Raw genomic sequence first — 20,928 nt, 5'->3', positions numbered from 1 at the left:
CTGAATCAGTCTTTCTAATTAGTAAACTTTTAAAAACAATAAACCTTGTAAGCAGGGCCGGCTCAAAGGTGCAGCAGACTAGGCACGTGCCTAGTGCGCCATAGACAAGGGGCGCCGCAAGGCGCCCCATTTTTTTTTTTGGTTATTAAATTGAAAAAATAAAAATAAATAATCTGTCTTTCTTTGAACTAATAAAACATTCTATATTCAACTTAATTTTTCTACTCGAAGTAACAATACTGATTATAAAATATTATAATTTACTAGGAACGCAGGAAGTTGACTGTCAAATATCAACGATTCACGAATAAAACTTGTAAAACAGCAAACTGTGGTCGGTACAAATGATAATTTGGAATTGTATTTTATATTTATTTATTTATTTAACGTTTTTGTCCATTGTGGCATTACAGGAAGAACCTAATGCGCCACAATAGCCTACATTATAAAATAAGAGTGGGAGAAAACAAAAAATATATATAATACCGCTGAAATGTATGTATGTATATGTATATATATACATATATGTACATACATATGTATATCAGGGATGGATTTGCTTCACAAAATTAAATATCTTAACCAATCGTATTCAAAAGAAGAAATGTCGCTATAAAATTCTTCAATTCATTGCTGAATATAAATTCATAGTTATCCGTATTTTATTTTATTTTATTCATATTTATACATAAAACGTGCCTATTTTAAATAAAAAATTTGATTTACTTTTTTGTTTTTGTCTTAATATATTTTTCTTCACCATCAAATTTTAAGAACTTCATGAAATTTATTGTTTAAAAATTTAAAGTGGATTTGAAACCAATATGCCTATTTACGTCATATACCCTTGTGCCGGGCCTGCTTGTAAGTATCAACATAAACATTATTCATCGAGAAAGTTATTCATTCATTTTTAAAGCTTATCTTTATACAATTTTCGTATGATGCATTTTTGATTATAATTATGAATATATACATACTTCAATCAAACATATTCGATTAAAATTATGCTACTATCTGTAATTCATACTGTACTTATGAACCCCTCCCCTTTATATCACCCCTTCGTATTTTAATTAATCAATCCGACTGATAAATAGACTTACAATTAAGTTTTATAATAATACAATACAATATTTTAACATTTATTTAAACATAATCAATTTTTAAGTACAACTACAAAATGTATTAGACATAAAATATATTGCATCAATTTTTGAAGCATTCAATTGTTAAATTGCAGTTTATGAAGCATTCAATTGCTCAATTGGTAGTCGTCGATCCATTTCTTAATAGTGTCTGTGTGAAACGCCCTGGCTTGTACTACGGAATCGGGATCGTCTACATTATCATCCATCAAGTCGAGATGATGAGCGCCTTCTGGTATGATGATGGCGACGACCGATTCGCTGAAGTTCCTCAAAACACCTCCACTGGCCCACGGATCGAGTAGACCGTTACTGAATATGATATTTGAGAAATATTTGAGATTTTTTCCACCGTATTCATTCAACGGCAACTTAAATGCCGGTTCCACCAGCCATTTCTTCTTGCACTCGGACGTAAAATCATCCTCACTGAAAGGTGCATTATCGAACATATCGTATACTCCCGTTGTACACATAGGCATCACCATTTCCGTACAAGCCTGGAATATTCAATATTCAAAATAAAATTTAACTTGTAAACATAACGTATGACTAGGAGGCAGTTGATTTTACTTGATAGTCCCAAGCTTCGGTGCCAAGATCGTTCAAAGAATCTGCTTGTAAATCGTTGCATTTCGCTGTACCAGTGAAGTTCGTAAAGACACTGACTGCTCTGAATATTGCCTAGTATTAAAAACGATATATTGATTATGAATTCTACATCAAAGTAGGTCAGATAATTAAATAATGTAAAGTTTGCCTGTAGTAAAGGTTTATCACTCAATGACTTGTTGCGGAGATGAAGACACGTTTCCTTGACTGGAAAAGCTGGCAACGAAGCTAAGAAGTCATTAGCATATGGATAATTTACCATCGCTAGATTGGTGTAAGTGTCTATTAACCAATCTTTAAATACTATAATATCGTCCTTTGCATCGGAAAGAGGCTTGCATAATTTAAACTCTTTCGAAATCCAACTTCTACCGTCTGCTGTAGATGAGACATTTCTGCAATATTTTTTCAACTATAAAGAACTTCACAACTGTTATATTATACAAAACTGACACTTTTCAGGGCACTTTCATGTTGGATAGTTCCATGATTCTCAAAATTTAAATATCTAAATAGGACATTCAATCATTTAGGAGCGATGGTCTAATGCCTTTTAAATTTTAACTAAATGTGTCTGTAATGAACTAATCTGAAAAATCAGCAATTCTGTATGTACATCATACAGATAGCCAGCCAGTTTGGCTTAATGGTAGCGTATATATTTAGCACCACTGAGGTCGAAGGTTCGAGTCCTCGTCAAACTGCTGGTTAGGTTTGGGGGTTTTGTGACTCCAAATCGATCGTTTCTCTATCAGAGTTTGCCAATTTTATCTGATCATTGTTGAAACGGTTCCTGAAAATTGGTATTAGATCATTTCCTGTTGTCACAAAATCTGTGTGTATAATTTGTAAAAATTATGCACAGTAATCTGAAATCTATAGATATCTCTATAGACATCTCTACAACAAAATTGTAATAATAATTGTACACAAAAATCTAAAAATAATCCATAGATGTCTTTTATGATTATTATTTCTGTACTGATTAATTGTTATATGCTATGTATTCTGATTGTATATGTATTATTGTATTTCTGACCGTTATCGTAAACTCGTCGCATTGGAGCGATCTGTAATGACGAGTGTATTGATTGTAACAATAAAATAAAATAAAATATGTATGTGTATTGCTATGAATTGTCTCATATAGGTTCTGATATTCTTATTTGATTCATCATCATCATCATCATCATCTACAGCCATCCACCATCCACTGCTGACCTCTCCAACACGTTTCCATTCGTCTCTGTTTTGCGCAACTCTCATCCATCTCACCCCACACATTTTCCTAATTTCGGCTACCCATCTTCCCAGTGGTCTTTCTTTTACCCTTTTGCATTCTCTCAGGTACCATTCAAGCACTTCTTTTGCCCACCTTTCGTCCATTCTTCTAGCCATGTAGCCCGCCCATTGCCATTTCAATCTCTTTACTCTATCCACTATTGCCACTACCCTTGTCATACTTCTCACCCACGTGTACCGCTTCCTGTCTTTCCTCGTTATTCCGAGCATACAGCATTCCATACTTCTTTGAGTGCATTGGACTTTGTGTAGCATCTTGGCGTTCAGTGTCCAAATTTCACATCCATACGTCATCACTGGCATAACCCATTGATCGAAGATCTTTTTCTTCAGGAAGAGTGGCATTTTTTTATAGAGAGTTAAATACAGGATTCTGACATACATACAGAGTCAAATGCTTTTTTGTAGTCTTTAAAGCTTAGCCTATAAATACAGTCAACATATTAAAATAACATAAAGAATGGAACATAGCATCAGATCTTACGTCGTTTAAATGTATGTAGATCATTCCATCATACAGAATAGTGCACTGAAATGTGTTGGTCAGTTCTAGAAAGTCGAGTATAAATGAATAAATATTACCGTATCGCAGACCAAGATTTTTTGATATTATCTGAACATCTATCATCTTCTGATCTATATGCGGATGTTACAATACGATAGAACACGTCGCACGGTGTCAAACCTTGGAATTGAAGAATCGGAGCAGATGCTGCAATGGCACCGTGGACCACATGCGGATATTTCATTCTTATATAAGCCGATAGCATTCCACCATAAGAGCCTGCAATTTATGAGTATATATGTATGTTTTTATTCACAGTAAAATAAGGTGACCATTTTATCCAAATTCAAAACCAGGACATTTTTTCTAAATACTTCAATTATTTAAAACGAAGCTTAAAGAATCGTGGACTCGAATTTATGAAAAAATTAATTCGTTTTTATCAATGCTTTTATAAAATTCTACACAAGGCTAGTTAAAATTAAGTGTTTCGAGAACATTTTAATGTTTCATTCATACATTAAATTTCGTTTTATCATTGGACTATACATATGTATGTATATTGTTCATCAAAGTAACAAATCCTTCGGCTGGTGCATTTGTTCCTGATAAATGGAAACAGCACTTGACTAATTTGCCAATATTTTTGTAGGAGACTTTGTATAAAAATCCATCTATTAGATGAAAAAATTCTATTACATAAAAAATTGTGCTGGTTTTATCTCACGACTTATCAGGACAGAAACCCAAAAAACCAGTAATATCCTAGTAAAATCAGTAGAATGGTCACCTTACAGTAAAACATCATTAGAATTTTCAACTGATAGGACAGACTATTACTCTCGATAGGTAATTTAATTATAACTCTTTAAATCTTAACACTATCAAAAAAAGAGGAACTTATACTAATAAGCATCCAAGAACAGACCGGTGTTAACTAATGGATATCAATTCTAATGAAAAGTGTCAGATCTAGAATTTGGGCAATGTTAATAAGATTTCTTAGAAGAGTTAGTTAATCCGACATTATATAAGTGGATTGAATAGGAATAAAGGAAGATTTTATCTGAAAAGGTAATAAATACACTGGTGGGATTATTGAGAGGGCCTGGAAGAGACTGATAAGTTAAATCTTTAAAAGAATAGGATTCCAGAGGAAGTAAGCTCCGAAATAGGTTTTAAATTATGAAATTCTTATTTAAATTATGAAAATCTATGAAATTCTGAGACTAAAATAGCAACGGAATTTCTCTTGATCAAAGCAAAGGGCAAAAAAGTATGTAAATATACGTAATGTAAGATGTGCACCACTATAGATAGACTTACCACCGATTGCATAAACTGGATTTCGTTCTTGTGATGCTTTATCTTTCAAAATAAACGATATAACATCAACATAATCAGCAATTGCTTGAGATGACGTCAAATATCCAATGTTGTGCGGAGTTAAAGATTCGTTTCCGAACGGTAGCGATTTTCCGTAATACCTAAAAAATCGTTAATGTTCATTTAATAACACAATTGCAGACTTGAATTGCCAATATATGTCATGTTATGCTTGCCTGTGCTCAGCAAAGACAACGAGACCGTTCAAATCAGACGCCATTTTCCAGAGAAGGCCAGTATGTTCGGCGAACAACTCAATAGCACCCTGAATCATAATTGATTATTATCATATATTTATTTATTTATAGTAGTTTTGGACCATTGTGGCTTTACAGGAAGAACCTAATGCGCCACAATGGCCTACATTTGATTATGAAAAACAGAAAAATAAAATACATAATAGAAGAAAGTAGATCAAGATTCCACTCAAACATCACATTCAAATTAAGAAAATAATGATGAGCGCAGGTTACCAGATGAATATGTTAAAATAATATGTGATAATCTACGCTCACCAAGGTGGAAAATATCACATTCAGGGACGGCAGCAACGATTTCATTGAGAAGTCGAATAGCTCTTGGTATAGGAGCCATTCGAAAAAGAACTGTGCAAGCAGGAGGTACAACCATCAAATTATGATGTCTACCATGCATATAATTATTAGGGACATAAAGTCCCAACTGTTACATAAAGTCCCCGTTGTTAGGGACATAAAGTCCCAGCAACAACGGGCATGACGTATTACCACGCAGTAGCTGGAGAACGAAACGAATTAACGAGAAGTTTCTCCCAAGTTCAAGGGAATTATACCCAAGCATGCCCAAAAGGAAATGAGTAGGATAAAGATATGGGTAGTACCCATACTCTTTCTTATAAAGAAAACGAAGAAATGCTTTTTGCACTTTTTCGATAATAAGAGAGTAGTTTGCTTCATGCGGATTCCACACAATCGCATTATACTCTAGCTTACTTCTAACAAGCGAAAAGACAAAGGGTTGGAGAATAACCTAGCATATCTCAAGACAAATCCAAGTCGACGAAAGGAAACGTCAGCGACTGTCTTGATGTGGTTGTGAAAGGTGAATTGAGGATCAAAAGTGATACCCAAATCGACCATAGATTCCACACGCTGCAAAAACACAGATCCAATGGAATATCCGTGTCAATAGAGCGAATTCGCACGTCCATAACTCATAATGGCACATTTACTAGTATTCAGTTCAAGCCCTAAACTGGAACTGAATTCTATAACAGCGTTAATATCCGCTTGAAGGAGAGAGGCTTGCCTCTCATCCTTAACAGCAAAGAATAAATATATGCCAAATATACAATCCATATCCACATGAATTAAAATAATACATCGAAGCTAATGGACGGTAAATTAAATGATTGCTATCTTGATTAATAATGAAAAGGAGCATCACCGAGGGCACCCTAATCTATGTACATATTAGGGTTCTATATTTATTTTATTTTAAAAGTGTCAACAATCTTAGCATGCTTGATGATTAGTGTTTTTCCTACTATATATTTTTATTTGTTGCTGTTAACGTTTTTACTTTAGGTGGCATGAAAGTTGTTTGTGTAGTGATTTGATATATAAAGTACATATAATATGTTTAACACAATTCTACCTACCTCATTTCCCGTATAGAACAGCACAGGTCCATCATCTTTGTTCCAGTACGTATCATTAACCAAGTATCGAAGTTTGAATGTTTTATTAACGGCAAAACTGTAATGATCCAATGGAACATCAATGTAGAACGTTTGATAGAATCTCTTCTTGGCATCGACGGCAGCTAATATCAAACATGTTGTTACACATAGAAGCGTTAACCACTTGCCGGTCATCTTGGGTCGGCAAATCACTCCCGAATGACCTCACAACGGGTGATAATAGGTGACTTCAATTGATGACGAGCCCACAAAACACGTATCAGCGATTGTCAACCTGTTTTCATAGGAAATTCACCGAAAGGTCAACGACATTATGAATATTGAGTGTGGGTTAAAGGTAGTGTAACAATACATAAATCACCATAGAAACTACGAACGGATATTTATATATGAATGCAAATTAAATTCAGATTGACTGACTTTAATCGCATAAAAATATTTACAATCACTGAACCAAATTCAATTATGTTGATCGGTAAGCATATTTAACTCACAATGAAAATATCACCCATCAAATGTTCTTCTTACGAATAAAACTATTTTATTATTGTCATTTGTGTATGCAAATTATACACATACGCATAATTTATTACATTTATGTACAATATATTATGTGCCATATTAATAGACTCTTTAATCTTCTATTGTGTTATTGTATGACGATTGTGAAGTACATATATAAACGCATTTATAAATGTAATAAGAAACGCCTTTGAACCTGCCAAACTTTGACCTGAGATAATTTGGTGTATAATAACTTCCTATCAATTTTTATATGTAAAAACAACCGGGGTAAGTCAGACTTTATAAAAATAACTTTCTGTTTGATCTTGGAAAGAGAAAGAAGAATATAATTATGTACAAATTTTTAATGCTATTGTCATGTACACCGTCGAGTAAGTGCAATCGGATTAGGCCGAGTAGCATCCCAGAGACTGTGTGACCGTTATAATTGGTTTCAAGGATTATCTCCAGAATAAGTGCAAGTAGGCTAAACAATGGCCACCGAATTGGCCGCTATTGGTCCCTTCTCAGAAGTGACCGATAGCGTGGGACTGGGTGTCGTGGGAATACATATCCGGGTACATGCCTAAACAATAGGGAAGTAACCGGACGTCGAAGATGCCCTGAGCAACCAATCCGTTATAAGGCGGTACTTAGGCGATATCAAGATATTCTGGACGGAGCACTGCCAGTGCGTGTATCTCCTTAATCACCAATAAATGCTGTGAAACGACTTTGGCCTTTTACTTGGATCCTCCACCCACCCCTACGCAACACTATATTCAAATTAATCAAAATAGAGGTGGATGAAAAAGATGGTTAAATTAAGTTTAATCGAAATAAGATGACCTGCATATGTATGAATATCTTCAAAATTGGAGTAATACATAAAATTATTTATATATGTTTCAAAAAAATATTTATTATACAAAAAAAAACTTATATGAAAACATTACTAATAATATAAATTGCTTCATTATCACAACCGCATATAACTCTATTCTTATTACAATCCAAAGAATTGATCGGCTTGTGTAAGTCTGCCATCAGCGACATAACTTCCAAGTTGGACTTATCTTCGTCGCTCATCAGCCACGGGTTGATTGTCGATTCATTCAAAGACATCGCCGAAGCGGTCGTTGTGATTTGCTTGGACATTGTGGCCGTATTCCAATGCCAAATTTCCCCACTGGCCGAGCAAGTGAACAGCCTCTGCGGCTGATCGGGATGGAACTGAATCTCAGACACCGCTGCAGAGTGGGCATTGAGCAGCGAAGCTGGGTACGTATTGACTCGAAGATCCCAAACGGTCAGAGATCCATTTTCGCTGCCAGCTATAACCAGATGCCGTTGTGTCGGATGTCGTACGATGCATGTAGCCGCAACCTGGTCTCCTCCCAGGGAGAATGTAGCCGATGGGTTGTTGTTTTGCGATCTCAGGTCCCAAATTTTCATCTGTCCCCTCAAGTTTCCCGTCACGACCTGTGTAGGTATGAATTGTATTAGTGTGAGGTGGTTTTAAGCGAATGAAGATTTTATGTGAAGACTCACTTCGTTGTGTTTAAGGAAGCTGACGCAATGTAAGGTGCAGCTGTCGGCGTTCTCTATCGTCCGCACTACTTGTGATTGGTGGCAGGTAAGAAAGTTCATTCTTCCGTCTTCCCCGACGGTTACAATGTCTCCTTCCATCACAGCTATAGCTGTACAAGGGGCTGGAGTACCGTCACTGAAATTATAATAGAATTCATACATAAAAAAGTGTATTTTGAATATTTGTTTCTAAGGAGCGTTAGTGTGGTGAACTTAAACTTGAAATTGACAATAATTATGTGTGTAAATAAATTAAAAATTAATATTAATAAAATAAGAATGATACGGTTAAATAAGGCTAGAAAAGTTGGTGTTTTATGTAGGTTAAGAAATGTTTTGAGTAGAAAAAGTAAAGTTTTAGTCTATAATACAATTGTCTTTCCACACGTAGTGTCATTATGTTTAACTTGTTTAGTGGCCAAGATTTAGGGAAAATACAAAAATTACAAAATAAAGCTATAAGAGGTATTTTGAATGTTAGTAGATTAAAAAGTATTAGAAGTATGTTAGATGAATTGGGATGGTTGAGTATTAGTAATAGTAAAAAGCTAAGCACATTATCGTTTGTTTATAAGTTAGATCATGAGTTATTACCCGATTATTTTAAGGATTATAGAACAAGAAATAGAGATATTCATAATCATTACACTAGAAATACGAATAATTTAGTTGTAGGTAGAGTAAGAAAAAGAAAGACAGCTGGGGGTGTCTTTCACAGGGGTGTGCTAATGTATAACGCCCTCCCTGAGTGCATCCGGTCTTCTAAGACCATGGATGCATTCTTGCGAGGAGCGAAGAGACACCTCTGTGAGGGACAGTACATATAAGTTAAATATATAATTTTAGTTTTTTTAAAATTAGCTAATAGCTAAAATTATATATAAATAAATAAATAAATGTTACATGTAGTAGTACATACAATCATTTTTCTCGGGAGAATATCGTTCCTATGAGTTTATTTTTGAAACAAAAACCTTAAAGAGTTCAATGAGAGTGTACGAGAGTCTGGCCTGATCCTTGACACGGGAAAGGAAAGGTTTTTATACTAAAAAAAAGGATATCGTTCCCATCCTGTCTCTTGTATTTGTTACTGTTTCATTTGACAACACCAAAACTGTGATTATTTATTTATTTATATATATTTTAGCTATCAAGCTAATTTAAAAATACATCTTAATTATTATACTTAACTCTAAAATTTATAATTAACTTATATGTACTGTCCCTCATAGAGGTGTCTCTTCGCACCTCGCAGGAATGCATCCATGTTCTTAGCAGACCTGATGCACTCAGGGAGGGCATTATACATGAGCACACCCCTGTGAAAAACACCCCTAATAATAAATTAATTATGATCATATTTAATTTTACTTTTTAGCCTTTTGAATGCTTAACAACCATATATCGTTGTTTATGAAAACGTCGAGAATTGCTAACAACGATCGTTGTTGACTTCATTATGGTCGTATTTTAATACGTGACCTTGTAAGCCAGTGCATCATTGGTATGAATCATTTTATATATGTATGTATATGTATATATTTATTATTATTTTAAACCAATGCAAACTTATTCTTTGCACTCGGGTAGTTTTCTAATACCACTATTTTGTATCTATAATAATATAGAATAATAATTAAAACAATAGAAAATCGTTTTCTATTATAGAGGTCATGAGCCATGGTGCAATTATATGCACACCAAATGTTTACGATATCAAAATCATAAACTGTAACCCCTAGCACATCTCACTCGCACGCTCGCCTATACAACCATGAAAGAAAGAGAGAGAGAGAGAAGGAGCTACCAAACACCTGCTTCAAATGTATTGTTTCAAATATAATCCAAAATAAACTATGACACGCTCAGCCAATGAAGTACATTAATAAATAATACACCATTATTGTTAGCATTTCTAGCTAGGATTTTGAAAGCATCGTAGCAGCAAAGGGTTAAGATATTAAAATGAACGAGTGTATAATTTCATATATGCAGAGATACTCGAAAACAGTTTAAAGGACTTCCACAGCCGGCATTAATTTTTGAAACAAGTGAACTATAAAATAATATACTAAAAGTTTTGGCTACTGAGTTTTAAACCTTACCAAGTAAAAAAAATGAATTTTTTTAAATGAAATTTAATATTTTGTAATAAACAAATGTGGTTTTGTTTATTACAAAATATTAAAAATTAATTGTATTCATACTCAAAGCCATGCAGATTGTTCCAAGTGAGTGCTGTGGTGATGGAGTTGGCTTCATGTTGAGTGTGAGGGGCCACTAGAAGGAGGTCTCCATTGGAAGTGGAAGCGGCAGCCCTGGTCTCGTGCGCCCCACCCAACCCCCCTACAACCTCTAGGGCCGTCCAGTCAGCCGCCCCGGGCGCCTTCATGCCGGCGAGGGGCTTTAAAGGGGCTCCGTTGGGGTCCTCGACATCGTCGATCCCCCATAACCTCAATCGATTCACTGTATCGTCCCAGCCGGCTGATAGGAAGTGTGTGGCCGCGCCATTTCCGGAACCGGAAGTGGCTTCCGGCAACCACCGTACTCTGCGTACTTTCTCCTCGACGAAGGTGCCTTGGACGTCGCAGCTCATCGTGCGGCCACAACTGTCACTTTGGTTCGCGCCCGCAGCTGTCAAACGACATGGCCGCCAATTGTATCATAATTAGTTGCACATGGCATTCGGCTCACGAGTGCCAACGTATAAATATAATTCATACTCAAATAAATATAACAACAAAGACGTGGAACTACGAGAATAGCAGTAGTGAGGCAGAATATCCTAAAACGTATTTATTGTAATAATATTTTTAGTTTTTAATATTAAAATTTAAAGACTTCAGTATTTTCTCCAAGGACGGATCCAGGAGGGATTGCTTCTGTAGGGAATCATCACAACTCAAACGTATTCAGAAACACGCTCGCCTTAATAATTTGACACGCCCGATAAATCAACACGCGTATAAAGACGACCCTTGCATGTGTTACGCCACTCCTCACTTTATACTTCATCTTCCTACAATTGGCAACATGCAGTTTCCACATAGATCATGCAACATGCAGATCAAATAAATGGGGGGGCTCCTATACATGTAGAATAACCTAGATCAGTGGCGGCTCGTCTATATGGGCTGCAGGGCTGCAGTCCCCGTAGAAATGCATGCTATTTTTGTCGTTTACATAGGCGTATAGTACATATGAATGCTATTTTTGTTTTCATTCGATCACCGGTTTGGTTGACGAGCTACTACAGCCTGATTTATCTCTGCAGACCCACCACTATGAATTTTCACGAGCCGCTACTGACCTAGATATGCCATTACATATAAATTTCGTTGGAGATTTGGTCACAACTAACTGAGGGGTGCGGCGGGTTTAACTAGTGGGGAAGTGGTGAAAATAAAAGCCGCAAAAAACGCTCCGGCTAGCTTTGTTTGTAAGGCATGCACTTTATTTGTATGCATGCCAAAGCCAGGTAGAGCGTCTTAGAGCGTGGGGGCCTATCTAGATTATTCTACATCTATGGGGGCTCTAGAAGCATTTGAAATTTGAGGCCCCCACTTGAGTAAAAAAAATGCTATCATCGTTTTTTTACGGTTCGGTGATTATTGGCCACAAAGGGCTCGCCCAACTTTACGTTACTAAGATATCTCTAACGGAACATCTGGCATCATACTAACGATAACTATCATACTAACGAGACCTCGAGTGCCAAATATTCCATATTTGCAATTTTCATGGCAAAAATTGTCTTTTGGGCGATCGCAATGTGAGTAATAATCCAATTACCTCTTTTACCGTGCTTTTCAGTATATGGTTTTTTATTAGGGTTTTACAAAACCATGTTTTTACTATATGTACTTGAAAGACTAAAGCCCCAAACGCACTAGCGATTTTTGTCACGTGATATAGTTTTAAATACGACCACACGCACATGTGACCAAAAAATCGTAGCTGCTAAAAAGATGCAACTGGCCTCTACAAGCAACGTGATTGTCACAAAATATGAACCCGCGCGCATTTGCTGCAGCTTAGTCGTACTTCAGTACTTAATGAAGAGTCTCGAACCATTGATTTGAAAAATTTCTTGGGATGACTTATCAAATTGGGGTTTGGTGCATCCGCTCTAAAATCGCCAGATTAACAGAATGGCAGCTTTAAACGTAATTCTCGTTTTCTCGAATGATAGATTGCACATCAAATGACGGGTAACCTTTCGATGTGCACAGATGCAATTATTAAAATTGAGTTGGATCTTTCTGGCGAGTATAATAAGGCAAGATTCGAAACTCGCCTGAAAGATCCAACTCAATTTTAATAATTGCATCTGTGCACATCGAAAGGTTACCCGTCATCTGATGTGCAATCTATCATTCGAGAAGATGAGAATTGCATTTAAAGCAGCCGTCCGTTAATCTGTCGTTCAATTTGTCTGGGGATTTTAGAGCGGATGCACCGCATCCATCAAATTGAGATGGATTTTATGAAATTGTCCTTTTAGAAGCCTCTGACTAATAAGGGGATGTACCCAAAATTGTTGTTTACGCTTTTCTTTTGCCTTTAAGCGCAACAAGAGAGCCACAAAACAACGCGTTACTGTAAAATCCATTTTGAAACTGATAAACTTGCGACTGTTTAGTCGCAAGTGCGTGCACCGTAATATTTTTGTGCGATAGTTTCTATCGCGCGAACAGTTCTTGGAATAAAAGAGGTACTATTTTAAAATATTATGTAATATAGATATAAGTATCATTTATTTTTGGCTTGCGAACATATTCTGGACATTGATAATAATTTGTAAGTTGTAAATTTTGGTAGAAAAAGCTCATTTCGGGGCTTCTAAGATTTAGGAGCCCCAAACGCGCGCTTATTTTCAATGTATAACAAACTGCCGCTGCCCCTATTGTCATCGTTGTCATCCCCATCGCCTTATGAGATTGAAATTTTGATGGCTGAATAATCTTAAGAAATTCCTATGTTTATTGATTTCCTCGTTTGATTGACCTTTCAGCTTCTGGTTTGCTCCTGTGGGGATAAATGAAATAGTGGGTATATGCATCATTTCATTTAAGCAGCCCAAAGAGAATATTTGTATAGACATTGAAACTAAAAATCAAAATGGACTAGTGGTTAGCATATAATGCTATCAAATTTAGTGGTCATGGGTTCGAGTCCCACTGATTGCTGCTGGACAGACCTTGGTGGGGACTCCAGGTCGATCGTTCCCTATCAGAGTATGCCAATTTTTATGATTTTTATTGAAACGGTTCCAGCAAAATTGGCATCCCTGTCCATCTCTATCGCAAATATTTGAGTTATTCAGCATTTCGATTTTTTGCTGGTTTGTATAAATGCTGTTAATGTTGATCATATTTGTATTGTAAAATGTTTCCGAACAATGTTTGATCACAGCTGTCATATTTAATGTAAAAATATACAATAATTATTTATTTGTAATTTACATGTCTTGATTTTTATAGTAAACTCGTCGCATTGGAGCAATATGTGAGATGAATGTGCATGATTGATTGAATAAAAAATAAAAATTAAAGTGATGCTATGAAAAATGCAGTCAAAAGAGTCTTACTTTGGGAGGCGGAAACGGGAAATGGACCTGATTTTAAAAATTTCAACTTCTGTACCTAGACAAATATGTCTCTACATGTTCGATGTTTAAGGCATGTAATATCATTGAAATTAGTGTATTGATCAAAAAGTTATTAAATATTTTGGAGAGTTGTAAAGTCATCAATTCTGGTATTACTTATTATAGCAAAACGAGAGCGGAGCTAGAAATAATATAAATGTATCAAATCTTCGTTGAAAAATAGTACATAAATAGGTAACGAAATTAGTCGTTTCACGGGCGCAGGAGTAATTTTTCTACGTAAGTTTTTTCGAAGATTTTTTTGTTGGTCACAATGTGAAAAATGGAAATTGGTCTAAGGCGATGCAAAAGGGGTGCATATATGTTTGTAAAATAATGTCAAAGATTAAGTCGGATACATTTTGCGAATTTAAGTTAAAATAAGTTGAGCATTGAATTTTTCGTAAATCACAAGTGAAAAATCAGTCACGAAAATTTGAATAAGCTTAAATTTTCCAGTTTCCATCGCGCTTTCCTGATTTCAATTAACATTTAAATATTTGTGTAATCCCACGTTAATATAATATTTAAATTTCAAGCAAACAAAACTTTCAATTTTTTAAAATTAAATTTGAATTATTCGCATGAATTTCCATAAGTTATTTTACTTTTACCAAAAATACTTTTTTAAGAAAAAATATCACTCATGAGAGATGGATCCAATAAGCAAAACCATGTCAAATGATTCGATCAAGCAACATTATGGCATATTGAATTTAAATTTTTATTTTCTACATCTGAAGTAGAGAAAACTGCAGTCTTTGACCGTGCCAAGGTCGTTGACCATTTGAATTTTTAAGTTTGTATACATATAAACAATAAGAAACATGTGATATGATCGAATAATTTAATTAATATTATCATACTTTCAATTGGTATTATTTTAATTCAAGTGGCCAACAACTATCGCATGGTCAATGACTGTAGTGTTCCGTTTACATAGACATACTAAAAGATATCGATAGCACTGTATCGCATAAATGCGATCAGTGCAATGTAAATACATGTATATTTTATGTGTTTCTATTGACAAATAGTTACATTTATGGTTACAAGAAAAAGCACTATAAAATGTACGAATTGAAGACCACTCGAAATACTTTCGAGCGTAAATATGAAAGTATGTATCCGCTTGCGTATCATGCGAAAGAGAGATATGTATGCTGGAGGCGAGAGAGATGACACTCGACATAAGCAACGACCACAGAACGTAACGACACTTTGAGAACTTTTCAAATAACCCAGCTAGAAATTGAAATTATTTATAAGCGCATTTGTTGGTTGCTGAAACTTCTTATTGACCGAAAAAGCGCACTCCGTGTTCTGATTTAATACCCCACAAAATTCTACTTGGCAAACATGTCGCCGGTATACAATAACATTGTAACGCGAAGCTTGGATGGTCAGTGCTTGTGGCACTCATCATCCAATCAGCGATCGGGACTCAACGGCCTATGAATGAGCAGCGTTCAAAAGCCAATGAGGACTCGCGACTAATCGACCAATAGCTCTTTCTATAGAAATCCGCTAGATTGCTCCGTTTGGTCATTTGAAGTTGGCTGTCCGAGATGTAAACATCAAACTACATATACTAATCAATGCGTCTTCAATCTAGAATCCGTTTTACGGCCACGTACCAATATTTTATATCCAAACTAAAGCAAATAAATCCATGAAAATCTGTATTATTTATTTTAGGTGAATGTTCATGTGAAAAGTGATGAAGGCAAGTCAATTTTGTATAGAGCACTCTCAAATATTGTATTAAAGAGTATTAAATCGGCAAATTTTAATGGAAGATAGTAAATAGTTTCAGATTTTATAACGGCCTGAATCTCGCCACCAGTTGTAGAAAGATAAAACTGGTTTTTTTTTTCAACTGTGGCCAAAGTTTGAGCCGCGACTTTTTAATCATATGCAAAACGTTTTACACACTGAATTTTCCCAGTTGCTAGTTTTGTGTAGTGTTGAATGCGTGAATAATACAATACAGTTGAAATTTTAGTGCTTTAATTAATGTGGCTATAAAAAGGGTATATTTTTCACTAGGGACTCATAATGTTAGCATTTCGCACAAAATTTGATTTAAGTTGATGAATTAGTGGGAAGCAGAATTTATTTATGAAACTACTACATATAAACTGATCTGCATTTTTCCGATTTTTTTTTTAAATTTTCCGATATGCTTAAATCGCTTGTTGAAAATCTATTTTTATATATATATTTCTTGTAGTGATGAAGAAGAAGTATAAGAATCACTCTAAAATTATTAACAGTGCATTATCAGATATTTAAAAATAGTAATAATATTTAAAAGAAAATTATTCATATTTAATTAAAGTCATAAATGAACGTTCAAAGTATTAGAAAATAATTTAATTCAAATAATATGTACTTCAGCTGGGAGAAGAGATCCATATTTTGAGCGAAGTCGAACAAACACTTCACCGAGTGAAGTATTGTCCAATTAAATAAGCCTTGCAAAAACACAGTATAAAAAATAAATTGTATTCATTTTTAATCGAATAGACAATTTGTCAAATAAGCACGTCTTTCGAATATACAATTTATCGTTTGAATGATAAAATATGTAACGAAAACATTCCCTAACAATAATAGTATATGTATGTACATATTTATTTTAGCCAGCAGTATGACTTGGTGGTTGCGTATATGTTTAGCATCGACAGTTCACGGGTTCGATCCCGTGCTAATCTTTATTATTGCTGGTGAGACTTGGATGTTTGTGACTCCGAGTCAATCGTTTCCTTTCAGAGATTGCCAATTTATCTGATATCATTGTTGAAACGGTTCCTCCTGCAAATTGGCAAAAACAATCCTACCCGCAATGTCACAAATATCTGAATTTGATTTATGTAAAAATGTATGTACAAGTCTAAATCCATAGATATCTTTATGGATTAATTGAGCCTCTCGAAATACAGCGATTTATGTAATAAAAATGCTGCAATGTTTGTAATTAATTGTCTGGGAAGGCGCATTGCGTTTACCTGTTAGGCCTTCCTGGTATATATCTATATAAAATAAAAATAAAATAATAAAAATAAATATTTCTATCGCAAGTAACACTAGAGTTATTCAAAACTGCTAAATTAAGACACGTGCCATTAAGCATATTGTAATGAAATCAATTTTTATAACATGGGATATAATATAGTATATGAAGTTTTTATTATTGCCAACTAAAGTGGGAAAACCCTCTAAATGAAATATGTATTTTTGATTATTTCAATATCTGTATAAAAGTCTCTTGATCTCAATCTTCGTTTGACGGTTTTTGAAACCCCTTTCAAAAACCATCTACGGTCTATGATAGAATACCACAAAGTTTGTACCAATTTGGTAGAACCTTATTGAAAATTATACGTCTTTCATTCGTTTCTTTGTGAAAATAGAAGATATCGGAGTAATTGTCACCAGCAAATCATCACATATTCCAGATTCACATCCTTTTTCTAAAGAATTGTAAATAGGTTTTTGAGCTCTTTTTCCTATTATGCTGTATATTAACATTAGAATAATATAATACTATGATTAAATTAAAATTGTAAAATAGAAAATGATCAGTAGATCAGTAGCTATTAAAATAGATATAAGATGTATTGTGAACATAATTTCGTAACAATAAAAAGCATTTAAAAATCAAAACAACATCCTTTTTCTAACGGCCGTCAACGGAAAACGACCACAAATAGCCTTCCTAAGATATTCCACAAAAAAATATTTACCTAAGAATCGAATAAAGACCTGTATAATCTCCTACACATTAAAACGACCCTACAAAACTCGAGTGAACTATCAGCGCCGACGACGATTTTCCATATTTTCCGCGTGAATTTTCACCGGTTGGGGTGCTTTCCCAGAAGTTTTCCCTCTTCCCAACCCTCCCCCCAACCCCCACCCACAGACTGGCCGAAGTTGGTGCGTCTGTGTGTCAGATAACCGAGAGAGAATCGTCAAACTCTCTCTTCCCCCGTTTCCCACTCAAATCCCTTCAAGAGCTCGAAGCAGCGCGACGTGCCCGCTCCCGTTGAATTAATTAACACAGTCTATTATTATATACAAGACAACCTCATAAGCCCTAAAGTGATCGACTGAATAAATATATAAAATCAAAATTTAAATAAATAAAAAATAAAACCATTCAAAATATTTTCCGATTTTTTTCTGATGTTGCGCGCAACTTTCGGTAAAATTCGCATCTTCAACGCGTTCCTGTTGATTTGTTATCTGATCTCTAATGGTGAGTAAATAGTAGTATGATATTATGTTATACATATGTATGTAGAATTGTCACTGTGAGCGGTTGCGCTAATTTATAGACGGCATTCTGTCGTCTCTTGTTGTTCATCGATGCGAAAGGAATAAATTGTATCAAAGCAAAACGCACCCCCGGAATCCCTTTGCCTAGTATTATATTATATTATCATGTTTGTGTGGTTTCTGCCGTATTCTATATATGGAATATTGTATTTAATTTGGAAATTTGCTAAAATGTTAACCTGAGATGCTATGATCATATTTTAAATTAAATAAAAAAAAACTTAAAACTTAAAATACTTCGAGATTTTAAAAAACGTTCGAATATATTTTTAATCTGTTTATGTGAACACAATGATTCATTTCAAAGAGTGTTTTGATATTAAGATAGCACATTTTAATCAAAGATATGGCAAAAATCTTCATCAATGATCATCAATTAATGACACACAATTTAAATTTATTCTTTTTTGTTCCGTATAAATTTAAGGCTTGGAATAATAGAATAAAATAAAATATTAATTATCTTTTGTTTCTATTAAAAATCTATTCGCACACAAAAGGTTTGTTTTCAAATAAGCAATAAATACGTTGTAAATTTGGCAAAAATAAAATTCAAGGCTGTGGAATCGGAGTCGGAGTCAGATTGTTAGAAAATGTCGGAGTCGGATTGTTAGAAAATGTCATGAAAATGAAAATGCTAAAGTTGGACTCTGCAGCCTTGATAAAATTTATTATATCATAGGTAATTATATTACGATTTAAAAATATGAACAAAAAATGGTTCAATTTTAGAATTATATTTATTGAATGATTTTAATTCGTGCTAGATTTAATTATTTTTAAATTAGTTTGGCTCAATTTATTAACTACAATAATTTTTGATTAACCTTTTGTTGAAAACCTTTAGAGTATCCTCCATTTGTATACTGAAACTGAAATTAAAAATAAGGTTATTCAATTTATTTTATGAATAATTGTACGCTTAAATATAGTGAGTATTTTTTGAATTAATACATTCGTGCTCATTATTACATTTCATTGACGATATTGACACAAATTAATAATTGTATTTTCGAATTTTAATATAATATGAAAAAAAAGAAGATAAATAAATGATTTTTAAGTTCAACATAATATATGGCAGGATTTAATGAAAATACTCACTTAAACTTAAGCGTTTGTTACATATAATATAAAATTTTATGTAATATTCATTTCGCCGTGAATAGGATATTACAGTGTTATGATGAGATGAAATGTCTATTATTATATATCACATTTGCATAATTTGTTTCTTGCTTACTTTGCCGTTTTTTTTTCTTTTCTTTCCGAAAGCAAGCAATTATTCAAGACTAAATAATGTTGTTGAAAAAAAAATATATATACACAATTAGTTCACCCGGCTAACTGTCAAATACAATTTCGTATAATTTGACATCTTGTCAATTCCGTGCAAAGCGAAATATGTAACGGAAAATCACGGAAATCTTAAATGATTTTTTCGACACTTTTGACGTATTGATTGCAAAATTCAACGTGAACTTTTTTCAATCAAAAAAAAAATCAGTGTAATCAATAGATAAACGTTGAACGCCATTTAATCATTGAGAATATTTTCTACAAATGTATTCTATATACATAAGTACATTAATTAATATAATACACGATGTTCCCTTTGTTTAGATTTTAAAACTGTCATGCCGAATTGAAAATGTCACTTTCAAAATCAACGATTCCATTGTTCGAGAACGCTTTTAAATTTCCGAAATATAAACGTATAATTTCACTGTTTGTTCGAACGGTCTCGTGACGTGGAATAAAAATGCTTACAATGAAGAGTGAACGTCAATTTCCAGGGCCAGTAATACAAAAACTATTTTAAACAGATCGTTCCGTTTGTATTTATTATTGACAAAGAAAAATGCTACATTAAATTAAAATTTATATGAAAATTTCGTATAAATATCATAACATATTTTTCTAGTAAAATTTATACATTACTTTTCAAATTGACGATATATCAATTTTAATGAATTGTAAAAATTGTTTTTCAAATAAATTTTGCAATTAGTTTTAAATGCGTATTTTTCATTTTATATATGTACATATATCTAAATGTTGAAGATGTGTTCGGGCATTTTATCGCATACCCATTTCATCGCGGTGGCTTTTTATCACTTACATATGTACATATGTATTTCATGCAAATATTTTTTTATCCACAATATTTATTAATCTTTAATTTTTATGTTGACTGTACTTTTTG

At 34.0% G+C, this 20,928-nt stretch overlaps 2 protein-coding genes across 3 annotated transcripts; both read right to left on the bottom strand.

The window, feature by feature from the left end:
* Positions 1–146: 146 nt before the first annotated feature.
* On the bottom strand, positions 147–7,301 carry LOC143915761 (lysosomal Pro-X carboxypeptidase). Of its 2 annotated transcripts, none has more exons than XM_077436562.1 (8): positions 7,129–7,301; positions 6,593–6,908; positions 5,130–5,218; positions 4,894–5,054; positions 3,645–3,846; positions 1,909–2,155; positions 1,722–1,832; positions 147–1,648 (listed from the first exon to the last, which is right to left on the bottom strand). In XM_077436562.1, exons 2-8 carry the CDS (start codon positions 6,806–6,808, stop codon positions 1,256–1,258), a joined length of 1,419 nt encoding a protein of 472 aa, XP_077292688.1. In that variant the 5' UTR covers positions 6,809–6,908; positions 7,129–7,301; the 3' UTR covers positions 147–1,255. The 2 variants fall into 2 exon arrangements, with proteins under 2 accessions (XP_077292688.1, XP_077292689.1); XM_077436563.1 differs by having other exon boundaries at positions 6,996–7,183.
* A 736-nt stretch (positions 7,302–8,037) lies between these two features.
* Nup43 (nucleoporin 43) lies at positions 8,038–11,404 on the bottom strand. Its single transcript, XM_077435822.1, has 3 exons — positions 10,936–11,404; positions 8,690–8,864; positions 8,038–8,620 (listed from the first exon to the last, which is right to left on the bottom strand). Exons 1-3 carry the CDS (start codon positions 11,322–11,324, stop codon positions 8,078–8,080), a joined length of 1,107 nt encoding a protein of 368 aa, XP_077291948.1. The 5' UTR covers positions 11,325–11,404; the 3' UTR covers positions 8,038–8,077.
* Between the last annotated feature and the right edge of the window lie 9,524 nt (positions 11,405–20,928).

The sequence above is a fragment of the Arctopsyche grandis genome, chromosome 8 (assembly GCF_051622035.1).
Source record: "Arctopsyche grandis isolate Sample6627 chromosome 8, ASM5162203v2, whole genome shotgun sequence".
NCBI lineage: Eukaryota > Metazoa > Arthropoda > Insecta > Trichoptera > Hydropsychidae > Arctopsyche > Arctopsyche grandis.
The sequence above is the reverse complement of the archived record's forward strand: the minus strand, read 5'-3'. Positions and strand labels throughout refer to the sequence as shown.

Bases quoted from the DNA above. Each gene is read 5' to 3' on its own strand.
- LOC143915761 (XM_077436562.1), bottom strand. From the start codon at position 6,808: ATGACCGGCAAGTGGTTAACGCTTCTATGTGTAACAACATGTTTGATA. The intron at 5,219-6,592 runs GTAGGTAGAATT...ATTATGATTCAG, and splicing joins TGTTCTATACGGGAAATGAG to GGTGCTATTGAGTTGTTCGC. The intron at 1,833-1,908 runs GCAAACTTTACA...TTTTAATACTAG, and splicing joins GTGATAAACCTTTACTACAG to GCAATATTCAGAGCAGTCAG.
- Nup43 (XM_077435822.1), bottom strand. From the start codon at position 11,324: ATGAGCTGCGACGTCCAAGGCACCTTCGTCGAGGAGAAAGTACGCAGA. The intron at 8,865-10,935 runs GTATGAATACAA...TTATAATTTCAG, and splicing joins AACAATCTGCATGGCTTTGA to TGACGGTACTCCAGCCCCTT. The intron at 8,621-8,689 runs GTGAGTCTTCAC...ATACCTACACAG, and splicing joins GCTTCCTTAAACACAACGAA to GTCGTGACGGGAAACTTGAG.